We start from the raw sequence: 16,310 nt of genomic DNA on the forward strand, positions 1-16,310 counted from the left end.
TTACCAACAAGAAAGGTTTTAAGAGAAGCTCATGTACAGCAATTTCTTCTGAACTTCAAATCCATAGGCTACCCAAAGCACACAATCGTTTCCTAATGGCTGCAGTTTCTACCTGCACCATTTGGACTGGTGGGAGTTGTCTGGAAGTGTTTCATTTGGATGGTTAGCTGCCCCCGAACAATACTTCTGATACCCATCACATTGCACATCACCATGTCAGAAGTGTTTAATGATGAGGTTAGTTCCTTGAGAAGCACATTTAGATGAGTGAAAGGCTGGTGGCACTTTAGCCAGAAGAGAGCATTGCAGAGCACTTGACAACAGGACTTGCAGGAGAGGAAGACAGACAGTCTGTAACCAACACTAGCAGCTTGTAAGAACAAAATTGTTAAAGCTAGAAAATACAAGCTCAAATGGAAGTCCAGAAACAGCGTTGACAATACTCACCACCACATCAGTCCCTCTCGTATCATTAGAAAACAGCCTGTAGATACTGACCACCCCATTTGGCTTAAGAGGGGGGCGGATGTTCACCACAGCCACTGTGGATGCCACCGTGTCGAAGAGGGGAGCTCCCAGGCCCTCAGGAGGGGCAGGGCCTGTCCGGCAGCGGGACCAGCCGCTCGGTGTCCGGCCCGCTGAGTTTACTGACCACACCTTTGGCACACAAAAACAGAGAAACTGTTAGCAAAGGACTCAAGCCTACAAAACATCCATGGTTAGCTACTGCGGCTGTACTGACACTGAGAAAAATGCGTGCAATAACACCCATGCAAATTGTCCCTTGACTGCTGCCCAGCACCTGTGTTCACCCAGTGACTTTCTAACAGAAGAGTGAAATATTTCCCACTGCTACATTTAGGAAAAAGAAGCAGATTTCATGTCTCAGGGAGTGTGTGATCATACCTGATCCTCAAACTCTGAAATCCCACCACTGCGTCAGACCATGCAAAGAGGACTCCTTGAGAAGCTGGGATTAACAGTGATGTTTTCAAAGACATCTGAACAAAAATAGTGATAACCAGTCCTGCCAGTTGCTCCCTTCTACACGCTTTCTTCATGTATGCAAGCAGCCCCGATGAATACAGCCTGGCACTGTGTGACACTTGAGTTACGTTCACCTTGACTGAATTGCACAAGCCAAACTCTAGTTACTCTTTAAAACCGGAAAGTTTTACAGGAACATCCCTGTCTTAAAAATATTAATGTATCAGTCATTTGGCAACATTTTCAGCAACCCATAATATAAATAAAGCCCATTGAAATGTATAGTTAAGTCAGCATCTCTCATTTATTTTCAGAACAACATTTGCTTTATTGCATGAGCACAAAGGCAATGGCTGCAGTTCCAAGATTTCAAAATTTAGCAGCTTAAATTAGGCCTGATTAAAAACCACATGTCTCTATGAACTATGCCTACTGATTTTGTCAGCTTCCCAAAACCAGAGTGATCTGCAGACTACATAAAACTCAGCACTTATTAAACACACTCTCCAACAAATCTGCATGAAAATTAAATTTTGCTTTCATCAAGGAGTGAATAAACATATGGAAGGATGTATAATCTTATTTATCAAAAACCATTTGTATAATTAAACACGAATATCATAAAAGGTTGCCTTAGGTCGTCATTTGCATGGGTAAGTAATTTGTAGAATGTCAGGTACAATAGACAGAATAGATGGATGCGTGAGTGTATAGGGTTAAATTAGGCTCAATATTAGCCAACCACATAGTGATCAATCAGAATGATAGATCTAAATGGCAATACAAGAGGACTGTCTGAGCGATTTTTAGTATAAGTATTCCTTAGTAAGCTTTCATGTCGAGCGATTCTAACTGTAGTAAAACACATTCTTACGTGATCTACTCTGGGCAGAGGTCCTGGGGAAGTGGATGGTGGGACTATGCCTTAAAAAAAATAGGAGGTTTAGAAATAAGAGGTCTTCAAAACTGACCCTGGAGTCCTTCCAGCTTGCAATATTAAGTTCTAAGGCCTCAGGACAATTCACAAGGAGCCTGGGGAAGGAAAAAGGCCCAAAACCACCATAGTAGCTTTGAAGACTGTGGTTCTGCCAATTACAACCCCAGAGTTCCTGCCTGATTCCACCAGTAACATATAGCATCATCCAGTGAAACACTACATAAGTACAGATGACGCCCTACAATAAAAAGCTCAGCCAAAGCACTTTTATTTTCAGTGAAATCAGTAATATATCTCTGTTGTGAACTTTTCATAAAGTCAAACTCTGTTCACTTTATTGCAGTAGGTCAAACCCTCTATCTCAGTTCAGTTCCAGCTGCTACAGAGATTTACCCACAGTCGTTCATTTCAAGCGGCATATTTCTTTGTGGAAAGAATAAGCCACATAAGGAAAGAACAGCTCTGAGTGTGCCACTGGCATCGACTGAGCACTGACCTGAGCTCAACCGCTCCAGTTATATCCAGGCTGGATATAACTGGCCTTAATGAGCACGGAGCGTAACAGTGTCAGACCTGACCTCCCAGGCAAGCTGCCCACAGCAAAACTGTAGGTGATGAGTTAGGAACAGAGGCTTCCTGTGTAGCACAGGAATTTGGCCTCAGAATGGGACCCCCTAGGAATTTCAGAGGACAGAAGGATGCAACTCACTTGGGAGCCAGATGCCTCACTGAGGGTGGGATGGAGGCACCTTCCTCCATCAATCCCTCTCTTATCATAGGTGCTTATGCCTCGTCTTTCAGAAAAACCAGCCTTATTTCAGACAAACAAGGGCTCCCTCAAAACACTGTCTTAGGACAAGGGGATGTTCATCCCATTTCCTACTACAGCTAAGTGGTTGAAGGACTCCTCCAGGAGGCAGGTAATTTAAGTTCAATCACAGGCTCCAATGGAGGCAGTCAAGCCTGCTGCCCTACAGGGTGGGAATGCCAAAGTGGAGGACCCATCTTTGTACTTGGGGTGCTCCCAGTGCTCCCTTCGGAGCTGTTTTACTTTGCATGAACACAATGAAATAAAGACTGACTGGGCAGCACGAGCAAGTGGGAGCAGATGTGGTTGCCCAGCCCAGCCCTTCCCCAGGGAGGTGGGGGGCACTGGAGGTTGCGGTCCATCCCCCAGGCACCACATGCCTGTCCCTCTTGAAAAAAGGCCAAAGTCATGGCTGCATGTGTGTGGGCCTGACAGACAGGCATGCTCTGAGAGCTCCTTCTAGACAGACACCAGCCACTCAGCCCCGCCAAGACATGTTTCCAGCAGAAAACCTCTAGGTGTCTGTGAAACTTCCTAACGCCAGCTTCTAAGACAGCTGTGACAGCTAAACAGGACTTCTGAGGATCTAAATTCTGGATTTATACTGACCTAAGCTGGATTCCCTTAACTCCCTCTGCTTCTGTTCAACCATCTGTAAAAGGATGGATGGGTATAAAAATATTTCCCTTTGAGAATTGCCATCCAAGTAAATCGTGGTCAGCGTTTGGAGACTCGGAGCAGTAAATGCCCAGAACTGACTGCAGACGGAAATGTTGATGTTTAGCCACTTCTTTGCATGAAGAAATGGGACAGCATGGCAACAGAAGCCACAATGAGGAATGCCTGTTAAAATCAGAGGTTTGGTCACAGCTCCTCAAAACGTCACCACAAAATGGTCACAGATGAAAGCTGTTGCCTAGCTAGCCGGGTTAAACTGAAATGACATGGTTTGGACTTTTGTGAAAAGCTTTTTGGGCTCACAAAAATTCCTTCTAAATTGTGATAGAATCAGCACCAACAAATATGTAACTGTATTCATATAGAAACGTGAAGAGCTTAATAGGCTGCAGTATTACCTGGTACTTATAAGGTAAGAAGTTTACAAATGCGTGCACAGGAACATGGGGCAAACAAGAAGCAATCACATCTCAGGGATGTATTGAATGGCAAAACACAGACAGCAGAAAGCCAACAAAAGTTTCTTATAACTTGACTTTCTGAATATACTGTCTCCAAAAGCATTAAGTCTGACATCATGGTGCATGGCTCAGCAAGCACCCTGCCAAAAGATGTGGTGCTGTTAATGGCTGCACTGTCCCCAGAAAGCCAGGAGAGGGCTCTGAAATCAGCTACACGGGTTACTTTTTAAAATGCTTTATCAATCTGCTGGCCCCTGGCCCAGACTGCACTTTGAAGTGGAGCCAGAGACAGAGGGGGGGAAACCTCTCCAGAGATCATATATTCTGAGGACTGAAGAATTCCAGTTACAGGTAACTAAGCTTGGGGGTTTTTTTCCATCATAAATGAGCCCTCACAGATCCCTGCTCCTGGAAGAAACTGGCCATCAGCTGTGGCTCAAAATGATCACAGGACAAACCTCAAGGTTCATCAGCACAGCAAAAAGGTGCAAACCCTATGAGAAGCAGGAAGGGAAGTGCTGATAAGATGGCCACAGCCTTACCTTGGTGAGCCCAGCCTGTTCAAGCTTAGTAAAGCTGAGTAACAACTCCTTCCACAAAGGGCAACAAAATCACAACGGCCCTTGGGCTTAGATGCAAAAAAACCATGTTATTGTAGACGCTGACAGTGGAAGAAGCCCATTAGTTGACTTACTCATCCCTGAGCCACACAGGTTCATCTGCTGCAACACTCTTGAAACCCCAGGTCCTTACCAAGGAAGCTATGTTTTAGACTCAAAAAGAAGATTTTCTTTCATCAAATTGAGATTATATGTCAAGGTATTTACTCCATACAGGAAGTACTAATGGAAACTGAGGAAAACAGCTGGATATATGTTTCCACAGCTCCTTCAATGCTGCAGTGCAAGAAAGGTACCAGAAGAACAAAAGCAATGGTAAACAAGAAGAGCACTATGGCCTCGCAGTGATGAAAAAGAGAAGGTGAAGAAGCTGCCAAAATAAAGCACTCAAATTAACCCTCTCAAAGGACAAAGACAGTCCAGGATTAAGCAGAAAGCACAGCACATGGCCAAAAGTTCCCCAAAACATAAAAGCAATCACTTGACCACATGACTCCGATTACGTGAAGAGCAACCATGGCTGATTGAGCAGTGGTTTGGCAGAGGACATTGTGCATGCACTAACGCCTGCCAGCTCACAACACTCGCATCTCAGACCTGGCTCAAACAATGTGACAGGTATTATGGCTGCAAACACAGGGACAAACCAGGCAGTCCCCAAGTGGGAATCCTCTCTGCTCCTGCAAAGGGGAGCCTTGGGATCCCTTTAGGGGCATATAAGATAGGACATCAGTAAGTTCAGAAACACAGCACCCGATTTTTAGTTGTGTTTGAACAGCAGTCTGCAAAAAAATTGAAGAGACCATAATCTTGGCTGGTTAAAATTAGAGAAAACCAGAGCAGCTCCCTCTCACCATCAGTTGCAGCACCTTTCACATGTCTTTCTTCTCATCAGAACCGACCGGTGTGCAGCCTGGGTAATCTGGAGTTACTTATGCAACGTCAGCACAGCTTAGAGCACAAAGCTTGTCTACCGAAATCTAGCATTCAGCATTACGATAATGTATTCATATCTGGGCACTGTGGTGTCAGGAAGGTATGAGCAAACTAGAAAGTTTCAAAAGTGGTTGCAGTCTACGGGGGACAGAGCAAAGGCAAGGGAAAGAAAGTATTGTGTCCACTCATGACCAGGGGTACAAAAAGGTAGTAAACAAATGTGTGCTTTCTGATTGCCCATCCCCAGATCCATACTTTTGCCTCTTCAACATTCATTTAGCATCCTTAGGGAGGCCATAAACATATAATGGGATAGATTTTAGGTCCAGGCTTCTAGCACTGTGATAATTTGAGCCTCTTAACATTGTTATTCATCTCCACTGTTCAAATGCTAATAATAAAAGTACTAACCCATTCTGGGGAAGGGAAAGGGAAAGACACTTTGGGACTCAAACAAAATTACCAAATGCTAAAGGAAGCTCATTTCATATAACATAGTATAACACCAGTAATTAATGAGAGATGTAAACAGGTTTAACTCTAAAAGGTAGAAAATTAAATAATTTGTTTCCTATGAGTATATAATGAGATAGTTACCAAGTTCCCATGAGAGAGATAAGCAGATATTAAAAGGTCTTTCCAATACCTGTAATAGCTAAGGGCAACAGCTAATTCAATAGATTCGATCAAAATCACCGCTTCTTTCTCCGCTTCTGATTTATTACTTTGGCTGTAGTTAGTCATCACTCATTTTAGTTTGCTTTTCAGCAGTCATAAATTATGCCTCATAAATAAAAAAGATACAATCAAGGAAATCATATCAAGTCACCTACAGCCCTGGAGTATATTTTCCCCTGGTACTCACGCTAATGTCTTTTTAAAGGATAGCTTGCCATAGTTTTGAATATGTCAGAATCCCAATTTACCGAGAAGGGCCTGGCAAGAGTGGTGCCGTAAAAGTCTCACTGGTAATTTTGGAAGCCAACAAATCTAGTCTAAAATCTGTATTTAGTTTAATGAACAAAAATCAAGGTTTGTTGCATCAATGCACTGTTTAGGCACTTGAATTTAGGATGGTGTTGACAACAGAAACATAGTGCCTGAAGTCGGGCTTAATGAATGAAATCGCGTGGTTTCAAATGGCCCTTCTCCCTACTGTGTACCCTCTACCAGGAGAAAGGAAGCATCTCATTCTGCAGAAGGGTATTTAGAGTAGGTATTGCCATGATGTCAGTGAAACAATATAGTTATGTCTGCTTTACTTTTCAGAAGCTGAGGTCAAGCTCAGTAGGCTAATGGAGGTGTAGTATGAGAAACTCTCTTTACTTAGAAGCAATGAGCACAATGAACCTTGTAAGAAAAAACACTGTTCCAAATAAAATGAAGGGAGGATAACAAGCAGGGAGTGCAAGAAAGCACTACATTTTATTTTACGTCACTACTTTGTAGTGCATCTTTCTGTCAGGGAGATGGAAAGAAATGGTGAATTAAAACAATGAAAAGGAGCCAGATTTGAGGGATATTACAAATGGGTGACTATACATCACTGGCCAGTCAGAAAACCAGTTTCACCCCATTTTAAGCTGCAGAAGTCACTGAGCTGTTTGTCAGTAACTAAGCAGCACAAACTGGAGCTCAGCCAATGATTTGACAGACAGACTGGTAAACCAAGTGTCATTCTTGCCATCTCTGAAAAGTAACCAAGAGGCCTGACGTATTCTACACTCCATGTAGTTGGACCTTCCTTAATCTTCGTGACTTTGCACCCATTTTTTTCTCTTTATCTCCCCAAAGTCAGAATATGATCTGTTTTCTCTTTGAGAGTCCAAGATGGAGGACTCAAAACATATTTCCCCTCGTATATCTTGGGGTATGTCCTTGACCCTTCACTTGGCTGCAGTAACTGGAGCATGAGAAGCATGCTTCACAAGCAAGAGGGATGCTGTGCCTCCGGCAGCAGTCAGAGGCAGATAGCTTCAGCGCTGCAGACCCTGTCTTGGTGCACCGGATAGTCCTCCCAGAGAAGAAACCTCTGCAGGGAGCCATAAAACTTTCTGAAAAAGGACAATCCTACTTTTCTGTCTTTTGCATGTTCTTTTTGTGTGTGCCAAATAAATAAATAAATAAATAAATGAAGGATGTGTCCTAAACCAGGACTACATCAAGCCATTAATCTAAAGAAGCAGTCTTAAGTACACAATTAAGTACAGTTGTGGAGGAATGACATTGCACTTGCATAGAAATCACACCATATTGTGACAGCTCTGCTTTGCAGAATAGCACTAAATGCCACAAGTCTCTGTTCAAAAGGGCCTTCCCTTTCCTGAGAAAAACAGGTCTGACTCTATAGGTTGCTATATGGTAACACTGCACACCACCCTCAATAGTTCCTGAGAAGGGCCTACACACTTTGTTTCAGAAATATTCCAGGAATCAAAAAATTACACTTGCAAACTCATTAGGCCTCATGAGTTATGAAGTTTGTTTAAGTCAGGGGTGTTTTTTTCAGGAGATCATGCAATTGCATCTGTTTAATACAGCTGAGGATCTCAGGCAGCATTCCAATAAATACCTAAAAGGCCAGATGCTGTAGAAAATGCAAATATCTAAATGTATGAATAGACTGATAGAGGGAATTTCAAAGATCTAAGTAATTATTTCTGAGTATGGGACGGTAGGCACCTTAATGCCTCTTAAAAATGCACTGAAACCTAGCAGGTGCTAATACGCTTGTGCAGATCTGGCCTTTAAAGAATAAGTGCTTCCTTGAACAATAGCGACCTAAGCATTTAGGATGCATAGTCCTTTTGACCAGCATGAGCTTCCAAAGTCAATTCATCATTTCTGAAAGTCCAACTTTTGCATCTAGTCTTACAAGGCCTAAATATTCAGCTGAAGTTGCCAGCAAAAAACAAAACAAAAAACCCCAACCCAAACCAAACCAAAAATCCCAACAATGACAAGAAGCCCCAAACCAAACTCCAAAATCCTGACTTCAGATCCAAAGAAGCTGTCAGGGTTCATTGAACTAAATCTCAATACGTGCAAAAATGCTGGAGAGAGTCCCATCACAGCACTTTGATTTTATCTGCATTCTGCTGGAGGAAATTCAGTTGCATTTAAAGTTTTATGTCCAGCAAACAAGCCTCAAATGCAGAGACAGCGGAATCAATATCCAGTTTAAGTGAAATATAAATCTGGGTTTCATCAGCATAATAGCAAAAGCCAAGCCCTATACTTATGAATAACTTGTCTCACAGGCAAGATATAAATTGTCAACAATGGAGGGGCTCAGAATATGTCCCAGAGGACTGCTGCAAGTAACACAAGCAGAAGACAAACACGTGCCTGCAAAAACCTCTCATGGTGAAATAAATGGCCACCAGTGATAAAAAACAAAAATGATTTAGGGTCCCAGTCAACAGCTCAGCCCGGTTATGGAGTAGAACTGAGATAAAAAGCAAAGTCTTGAATACAGCGTGGTAAACCACAGGAATCTGGTCAAGAGGCTTTCTTTGTTATCTGTCACTGATAGATCATTAAAAATTTTGGCTCAGGAAACTCTGTAGCATCAACTTCTCAAAAAACAGGTTCTGACTGAGATAATTGAAAGCTGGTATAACTGAGAACATCCAACAGCCAATGTCTACAACTTCCGATTTGGGAAGTTCTTCTTTACCTAAGAAAGATTCCTAACTAATAAGTAGGGCCTGGGTCTGCTACAATGCTTGCTATCTACTCAGCCCTATCTGCACTTGAATTCACTTTCCTCATAGAACCTGTCCAAAGTAGCAAGGACACCTGGTCTAACAATAGTTCTGCTATGAGGAAACTACAGTAAATGGAAAGCAGACTTCACGCTGTTGTGGCCAACAGATGGGCCCTACACAGGCATTAAAGGAAAGATGGAAGAAGGAAATGGAAAGTTTTGTACATAGTAGGATTTAAAACACAAACAGTTCACCCTAAAGCATGCTGTTCCCAGGAAAAGTTTAACAGCTCTCATCACAAGAGAAGTGACAACTGGAAAACCTACTCTCATACATGTAAAGCGCAATAAATTTTCAGGCTTTGAGTAATTATAATTTTTGCTTTGGAAAGTATTACTGTAGCATCTCCTGTACTGCTAGGTTCAAGAAGATGCCATTAAGTAACTGAAGGAAATCAAGTAACATGGACTTGCCATCAGCAATAAGAAGCAGTCAGCTCACAGAAGGTCATCGTTTCCTTCAGCACAAATCTAACAGACTTGTGCAAAGCATTCGACACTGTCCCACACAACATCCTTGTCTCTAAATTGGAGAGACATGGATTTGATGGATGGACCACTTGGTGGATCAGGAATTGGCTGGATGGTCGCACTCAAAGAGTTGTGGTCAACTGCTTGATGTCCAAGTGGAGAGCAGTGATGAGTGGTGTTCCTCAGGGGTTGGTATTGGGACCAGCGCCGTTTAACATCTTTGCTGGCAACATGGACAATGGGATTGAGTGCACCCTCAGCAGGTTTATCAACAATACCAAGCTGTGTGGTGCGGTTGACACACTGGAGGGAAGGGATGCCATCCAGAGGGACCTTGACAGGCTTGAGAGGTGGGCCCATGCAAACCTCATGAAGTTCAACAAGGCCAAGTGCAAGGTCCTGCACATGGGTTGGGGCAATCCCAAGCACAAATACAGGCTGGGTGATGAGTGGATTGAGAGCTGCCCTGTGGAGAAGGACTTGGTGGGGCTGGTTGACGAGAAGCTCAACATGACCCAGAAATGTGCACTTGCAGCCCAGAAAGCCAGCCGTATTCTGGGCTGCATCAAAAGAAGCATGACGAGCAGGTCAAGGGAGGTGATTCTCCCCTTTTACTCTGCTCTCATGAGACTCCACCTGGAGCATTGTGTTCAGCTCTGGGGCCCCCATCATAAGAAGGACACGGACCTGTTGGAGAGAGTCCAGAGGAGGGTCACAAAGATGATCAGAGGGCTGGAGCACCTCTCCTATGAAGACAGGCTGAGAGAGTTGGGTTTGTTCAGCCTGGAGAAGAGAAGGCTCCAGCAAGACCTTATAGCAGCCTCCCAGTACCTAAAGGGGGCCTACAAGAAAGCCAGAGAGGGACATTTTTTCAAGGTCATGTAATGATAGGACAAGGAGTAATGGCTTTAAACTGAAAGAGGGTAGATTCAGATTAGATATAAAGAAGAAATTCTCCACTATGGGAGTGGTGAGCCACTGGAACAGGTTGCCCTGAGAGGCTGTGGATGCCCCATCCCTGGAAGTGTTTGAGGCCAGGTTGGATGGGGCTTTGAGCAACCTGGTCTAGTGGAAGGTGACCCTGTCCATGGCAGGGGGGGGGTTGGAACTAGATGATCTTTAAGGTCCCTTCCAACCCAAACCATTCTGTGATTCTATGATGATTCTACACTTTTCACACTGGCTGTTAACTTACAGGCATGCTGCCAATCCAGAAACGTCTAAAGGAAAAAAAAAAGGTTTGTGATTGTCAAGCAGAGAAGAAAGGCTTTGTGAATACTGCACTTTTCTACTAGCATCCTAGGCTCTCTTTTCAATAGTTTTATAATTGTCCCTTCAGAATCCTTTTCTTAGCCAAATTAGAGTTGCTGGAACTGATTTATGAAGAAAGCCACTGCACTCCTCCCTCCAGGCCCTGGGACTCTGACAGTAATGGAGCAAGAGGCAAGGGACGCAAGTTGAAACAAGGGAATTAGATGCAAAGAAAAATAGGAGGTATGTAGTCAGAAACTGGAACAGGGTGCCCACACAGGGTATACAATCTCCATCCTTGAAGATGCAAGGATGGAGAACTTGATCCAAAACTCAACTGGACACAGCCCTGAGCAGCCTGCTCTATCTGGACCTGCTTCAAGTAGGGAGTTAGGCTAGATGCCTTCTGGATGTCCCTTCCAACCTACGTGACTTGGTGAGTCTATGACATGTACATATAGCAGCTGGATAGACCAATGTGATAAAGCAACTTTTTAGATTTAATTCTTCATGGTTTCTGGCTGCCTAAAAGAATACAACAGTAGCAGTGGACCAGAGCTACCAAAGAACCTGATCTGTAAAGTGCACTCTCATCAAATTTGCAGGTGACAGTAAACTGGAGGGGACCAGCTGACATGTTGAAAGGCAGGTCTGCCATTCAGAACAGCCTAGAGGAATGGGTCGTCAGGAGCTTTATGAATTTCAGCAAAACAAATGCAAAGACTTGCTCCTGGGAAGGAATAACTCCTTGCAGCATTACAGGGTAGGGACTGACCAGTTAGAGAGCACCTCTGCTGGAAAGGACCTAAAGGCCTTAGTAGATAGAAAGCTGAACACAAGCCAGCAGTGGCAGCATCTTGAGCTGTTTAACAGGAGCATAGCCAGACAATTAAAGGAAGTGATTACATGCCTTTACTTAGCATTTGTTCTGTTTTGGCTCCCGAATACAAGAAAGATATTGATAAATTGGAGTGAGTTCAGCGGAGGCCACCAAGGTAATCAGGGGGTTGGAGAACTTGGCCTATGAGGAAAAGCTGTGGGACTGGGGCTTGTTCAGTCTGGAGAAGAGATGGCTTTGGAGGGACTTGATTGCAGTCCCCCAGCACTACCCACAGGCTAACAAGAAGATGGGCCCAGGTTCCTCGCAATGGTAAGTGGTGGGAGGGGACAAGAGAAAACAGGTATAAGTTCAAGCAAAAGAGGTTCAGACTGAACATAAAAAACCCCTTTTTCACAATGAGGATAGTCCAGCAGTGGAGCGGAGTGCCCCGAGAGGTTATACGGTCTCCCTCCCTGGAGGTTTTCAAGATGCCCTACATTATCACTACTACTGTACGACAAAAAAATGATGCTAAAACTTGTAACTTTGACATAGAAAACAATTACAAGTGAAAGAATGGAAGAACTGGTCTTCTTGCTTTATCTTAGCTTCATGAGACAAACAACAGTAAAAATACTTATGTGCATAAGACATAACACCAATCATCAACAGTAAATTCACTTTTGAATCACCCATGAAAACTGCTTGTGATCCTAACATCTACTTTAAAGAGAAAACAAACCCAGTCCCTTTTGATGTAAACTACTTTAAGATCATGAAGTAAAAATTAATTTATAATGGGGGAGGGTGGAAAAAGAAAGAAAAACTAATGAAATGAAGCTGCCTTTTAAAAACTAGAATTTCACACTACTCAACATTAGAGCCTTGCAAAAGCTCTGGAGGGGACACAAGCACTTAACATACAAGAAACACAGGCACTTACGATTAAGCTAAAGAAAAATGAATGCTGAATGAATCTATTGCTTGTGCAAAATTATTTTCGGCTTCTCAACTATCCATAATACATTAACAATAATCATTCAGGTATCACAATATATTACCATTAGTAATGAGATGTGTATGTTCCTTGTAAGTGTAAAGTAAGGTTCTCAAAGTGTACTGAAATTGTAATCAGAGCTGTGAAATGGCTTCAGTGCCCACCTGATATTCATATGCTGTGTAAGGCAGCAACTTGTCGTCTTTGAAGGAGGTTGAGGAACCATTGTAAACAAGTGCGAGGTCTAAATTTATGTGGGCTTGAGTTGTTCGCCTTCTGTAAAGTTCATAGTATAAAATCTTCCCATTTGGCTGCTGTGGGCCAGTCCACAGGACAGAAGAAGTCGACTGGAAGCCCCCGGCTGTTGTCTGTATTTCTATGAGAGGGGCGGGCTGCACTGCTGGGGGTGCCTCCAGCGTCTGTACTGATGCCCACTCACTGGAGGCACAACCCAGATCTGTGCAAGCTTGGAGCTGTACTTCATACCTTTGGGAACACAAATCGGGAATGAAGTGATTAAAACACTGCAAATACAACTATAGACTGTGCATGAAATCTGGGGGTTTTCTTAATTTCTCTTGGTCTTTAGCATTTTTAATAAGAAAACGATTTGGTTTTTTACACATGCTGTGCCTTGTGTAGCAAAAAGGAAGAATGCTGTGTTCTGGGTTTTCATTTGGTTTTGTGTGGTTTTGTTTTTGTTTTTGTTTTTGTTTTTCCAGAGCAGAGTTAACATCTGCAGGAGTCAAGTGATCAAAATCATTTTGATTTTGATGATATGAATCAAAATGATGATTCATTGTAGGAGACGATTTGGGTATCATTTGAGAGCTACAGAGCTTTACTCCCTTAGTCTTTTCTCTTTGGATTTAGATTAGTTATATGTAAATAGTAGACAGAATTATCAACCATGTAACACACACAAATTATGCCTACACAAATATATATGGAAAGGTCAGGTAAATAAGCAAGAATTAGTGGGGAAGATATTACTTCCTTATCAAGCGTGCACCTTCTGTGGCGGAGTCTGGTACCCTCTCTTAAGTTTTTGCTTTCACTTAAACACAAGGCACTTGTTTTCAACTGAAGGGTGCGAGCATGTTTCTGGTGTGATTCCATTAATCTTAGGTCAGCTACCCTGTGAACGGGCTAGCTAACAGGTCTTTGGTCTCCCCATCCCAAACTTTGTCAACTAAAGCCCTATTTATTCTTGGATACAGACATCTTGCAAAAGATACACAAGTACAAGACTGCAGGTTTTGGAGTCCATAGCAGAGTGCTTCATTACGCCTTGTATTAATTACAACCCAAGTGAACCCTATGCTTTTCATCAAGATGATAAATAGCTGGTGTTAGTATAAATAAAAAAAAATAATCCTGCTTTTATCATGTGCTTTTTAGGAAACAAAACCCCATGGGTCTGACTATCTGTTTAAACAAGATGGTCGAGCTCTCTGCCAGCCCACTGAACCACCTTGCAGCATTTATTCAAGAAATTAGGTCTTCCAGACTTACCTACTGTAGGGGTGTAGCTCTGCCACTATGTATGACCGTCTCAGAAAGGAAACATGAGATGCATCAAAGTCAAAAGTTTTCTTTCCTGTTTCAGCAGGCTTGTGGATTGAGATTGTGTAATTTCTAATGTCACCATTTACTTTGATAGGAGGATCCCAGGCCACCAAAATCTCCTTTGAGGACCATGCCTGCAACCTCGGAGGCAACATCCCAGATGGAGCAGAAGGGTTGGTTTTTATTTGAGCTGATGGGCTGGTCACACTCCCTAGACTGTTATTTGCGGTGACAGTGTAGCTGTACTCCATGCCTGGCATTAGGGTGAAATCAAGATACCGAGTTTCCAGACCCGAGTAAACAAGTACACCATCCCTTCTTAGCTCGTAGCTTGTGATTTTACCATTGGGATTAGCTGGAAGTTTCCATGTGATTTCAATTGACTCCGAGCCCATGACGAGCAGCCTGGGAGCCTCCATATTTAATGGTGGAGCCTCCATGGTCATCACTGACTGTGATATGCTAGATGTGCAGCCCCCCGCAGTACAGGCAACCAATGCAAAATCATACTGCGTGTAAGGCTGTAGATTAGAAACTAACATTTGCAAACTTTTGCCAGGATAATACTCTTCATTGTTTAATTTCAATATGTACTTGGTGATATCTCCATTTTGTATTTGGGGAGGTGCCCAAGATGCATTAATCTGAGTGGCACTGACAGCCTGCAGAGATGGTGGGTCCACTAAGGCAGGAGCTGCTTCCAGAGTCCGTATTGTAGCTGGTTCACTGGTAGAGCAGCCTCCCATTGTACAAGCAACTATCGCATAACTGTACATTGAATAGGGCAGTAAGTCTTCATCCGTGTAGTTGAAAGTAGCAGCGTCGAAGCTGAAAGGATAGAGAACATCATTCTTTAGCAGCCTGTATGACTGAAGAACACCATTGGGCTGTGCTGGGGAGGCCCATGAGATGAGCACTTTACGGGGGTTAACTGATACCAAAGATAACCGGGGGACAGCGAGACCTTTTGGGGCAGTTTGACTAGTCTTTGCCACTGTCCAGGAGCTGTCAATGTAGCCTGCTCCATTCCAGGTGCGTATTTTATATTCATACCTTGTCCATGGCTGTAAACCTTTATCATTATATATGAATGTATTACTTTCAGTGTTATATTCTGTGAAAACAATTTTCTCATCTTCTGTTGTTGCTCTGTACCCCGCAGCATTTTCTTTTGTGCATCTGTGAATAACTTCATAGCGAATTATTTTTCCATTTGGATTAATTGGCTGCAACCAGCTTAGTTCAACATTGGTAGCATTCACTGCCTGGATTACAGGTGCCATCTGAGACACTGGGGGTGCTTCATCTGTTTGGACTGGCTGGGGTGGAGAGCGAGTGCAGCCTGCCGCATTGCAAGCCTCCAGTACAAGGGTATAGAAAGTGTACGGCTCAAGGCGCCTGAAGAGGAACTGGCGAGATAAACCACTGTACTCCAGGTTGTCATCGCTGAAAATATTGTAGGTCTGGTGAATAAAGAAAAAAAAAGCAAAAAAAAAAAGCAGGGAGGGAACAAAGGACGGAAGCCAAGATAAAAGAAAAAAAATATATAAAACAACAATTTTTGTCAATAACCAGTAGATGAGATACCTTAATCTTTGCAACAGGGTAAGGACTATTAACCAATGATTCAGAAACTTCCTTACTAGTAACAATCAACACACAAATGGACCGTTGATAGAAGAGGAATGTTTTGATCCAATTTTCATGGTGATTTTTTTTTTTTTTTTTTTTTTTTTTGGATGCAGTAATAAATCACTTAGTGATAGTTTTCATTATATTTGTTTGTTATCAAGTTTCATTGCAGGGCTCCACGGGCTAGCACAAAGTTTGTTGCAGGCTAACTCTAGAGAAAATCACTTAAGAAAAAACTCCAAATAAACCCCTCCAGTTGCAAACCTTGCAGTTAAAGGTTTACAGTCAGTTGAAATTACTGAGCTAAAAGAAGTCCCAAATGTCAGAACAACATTCTGTCAAACCCAGGTTTTATAGAAACGCATTTTGGCAAT

The 16,310-nt window shown here is 42.9% G+C and overlaps 1 protein-coding gene across 4 annotated transcripts in view; it reads right to left on the bottom strand.

Annotated features, from left to right (window-relative positions):
• The window catches only part of USH2A (usherin), a 394,090-nt gene that overhangs the window by 13,414 nt on the left and 364,366 nt on the right, over positions 1 to 16,310 (bottom strand). For all 4 annotated transcript variants that reach the window (XM_049833600.1, XM_049833601.1, XM_049833602.1 and 1 more), the window contains 3 exons: positions 14,251 to 15,767; positions 12,900 to 13,221; positions 448 to 657 (listed from right to left, as the gene is read on the bottom strand). In XM_049833600.1, coding sequence (XP_049689557.1) covers positions 448 to 657; positions 12,900 to 13,221; positions 14,251 to 15,767 — 2,049 coding nt within the window. The remainder of the gene's footprint in view (positions 1 to 447; positions 658 to 12,899; positions 13,222 to 14,250; positions 15,768 to 16,310) is intronic.

Source organism: Accipiter gentilis, chromosome 30 (assembly GCF_929443795.1).
Source record: "Accipiter gentilis chromosome 30, bAccGen1.1, whole genome shotgun sequence".
NCBI classification, from domain to species: domain Eukaryota; kingdom Metazoa; phylum Chordata; class Aves; order Accipitriformes; family Accipitridae; genus Astur; species Astur gentilis.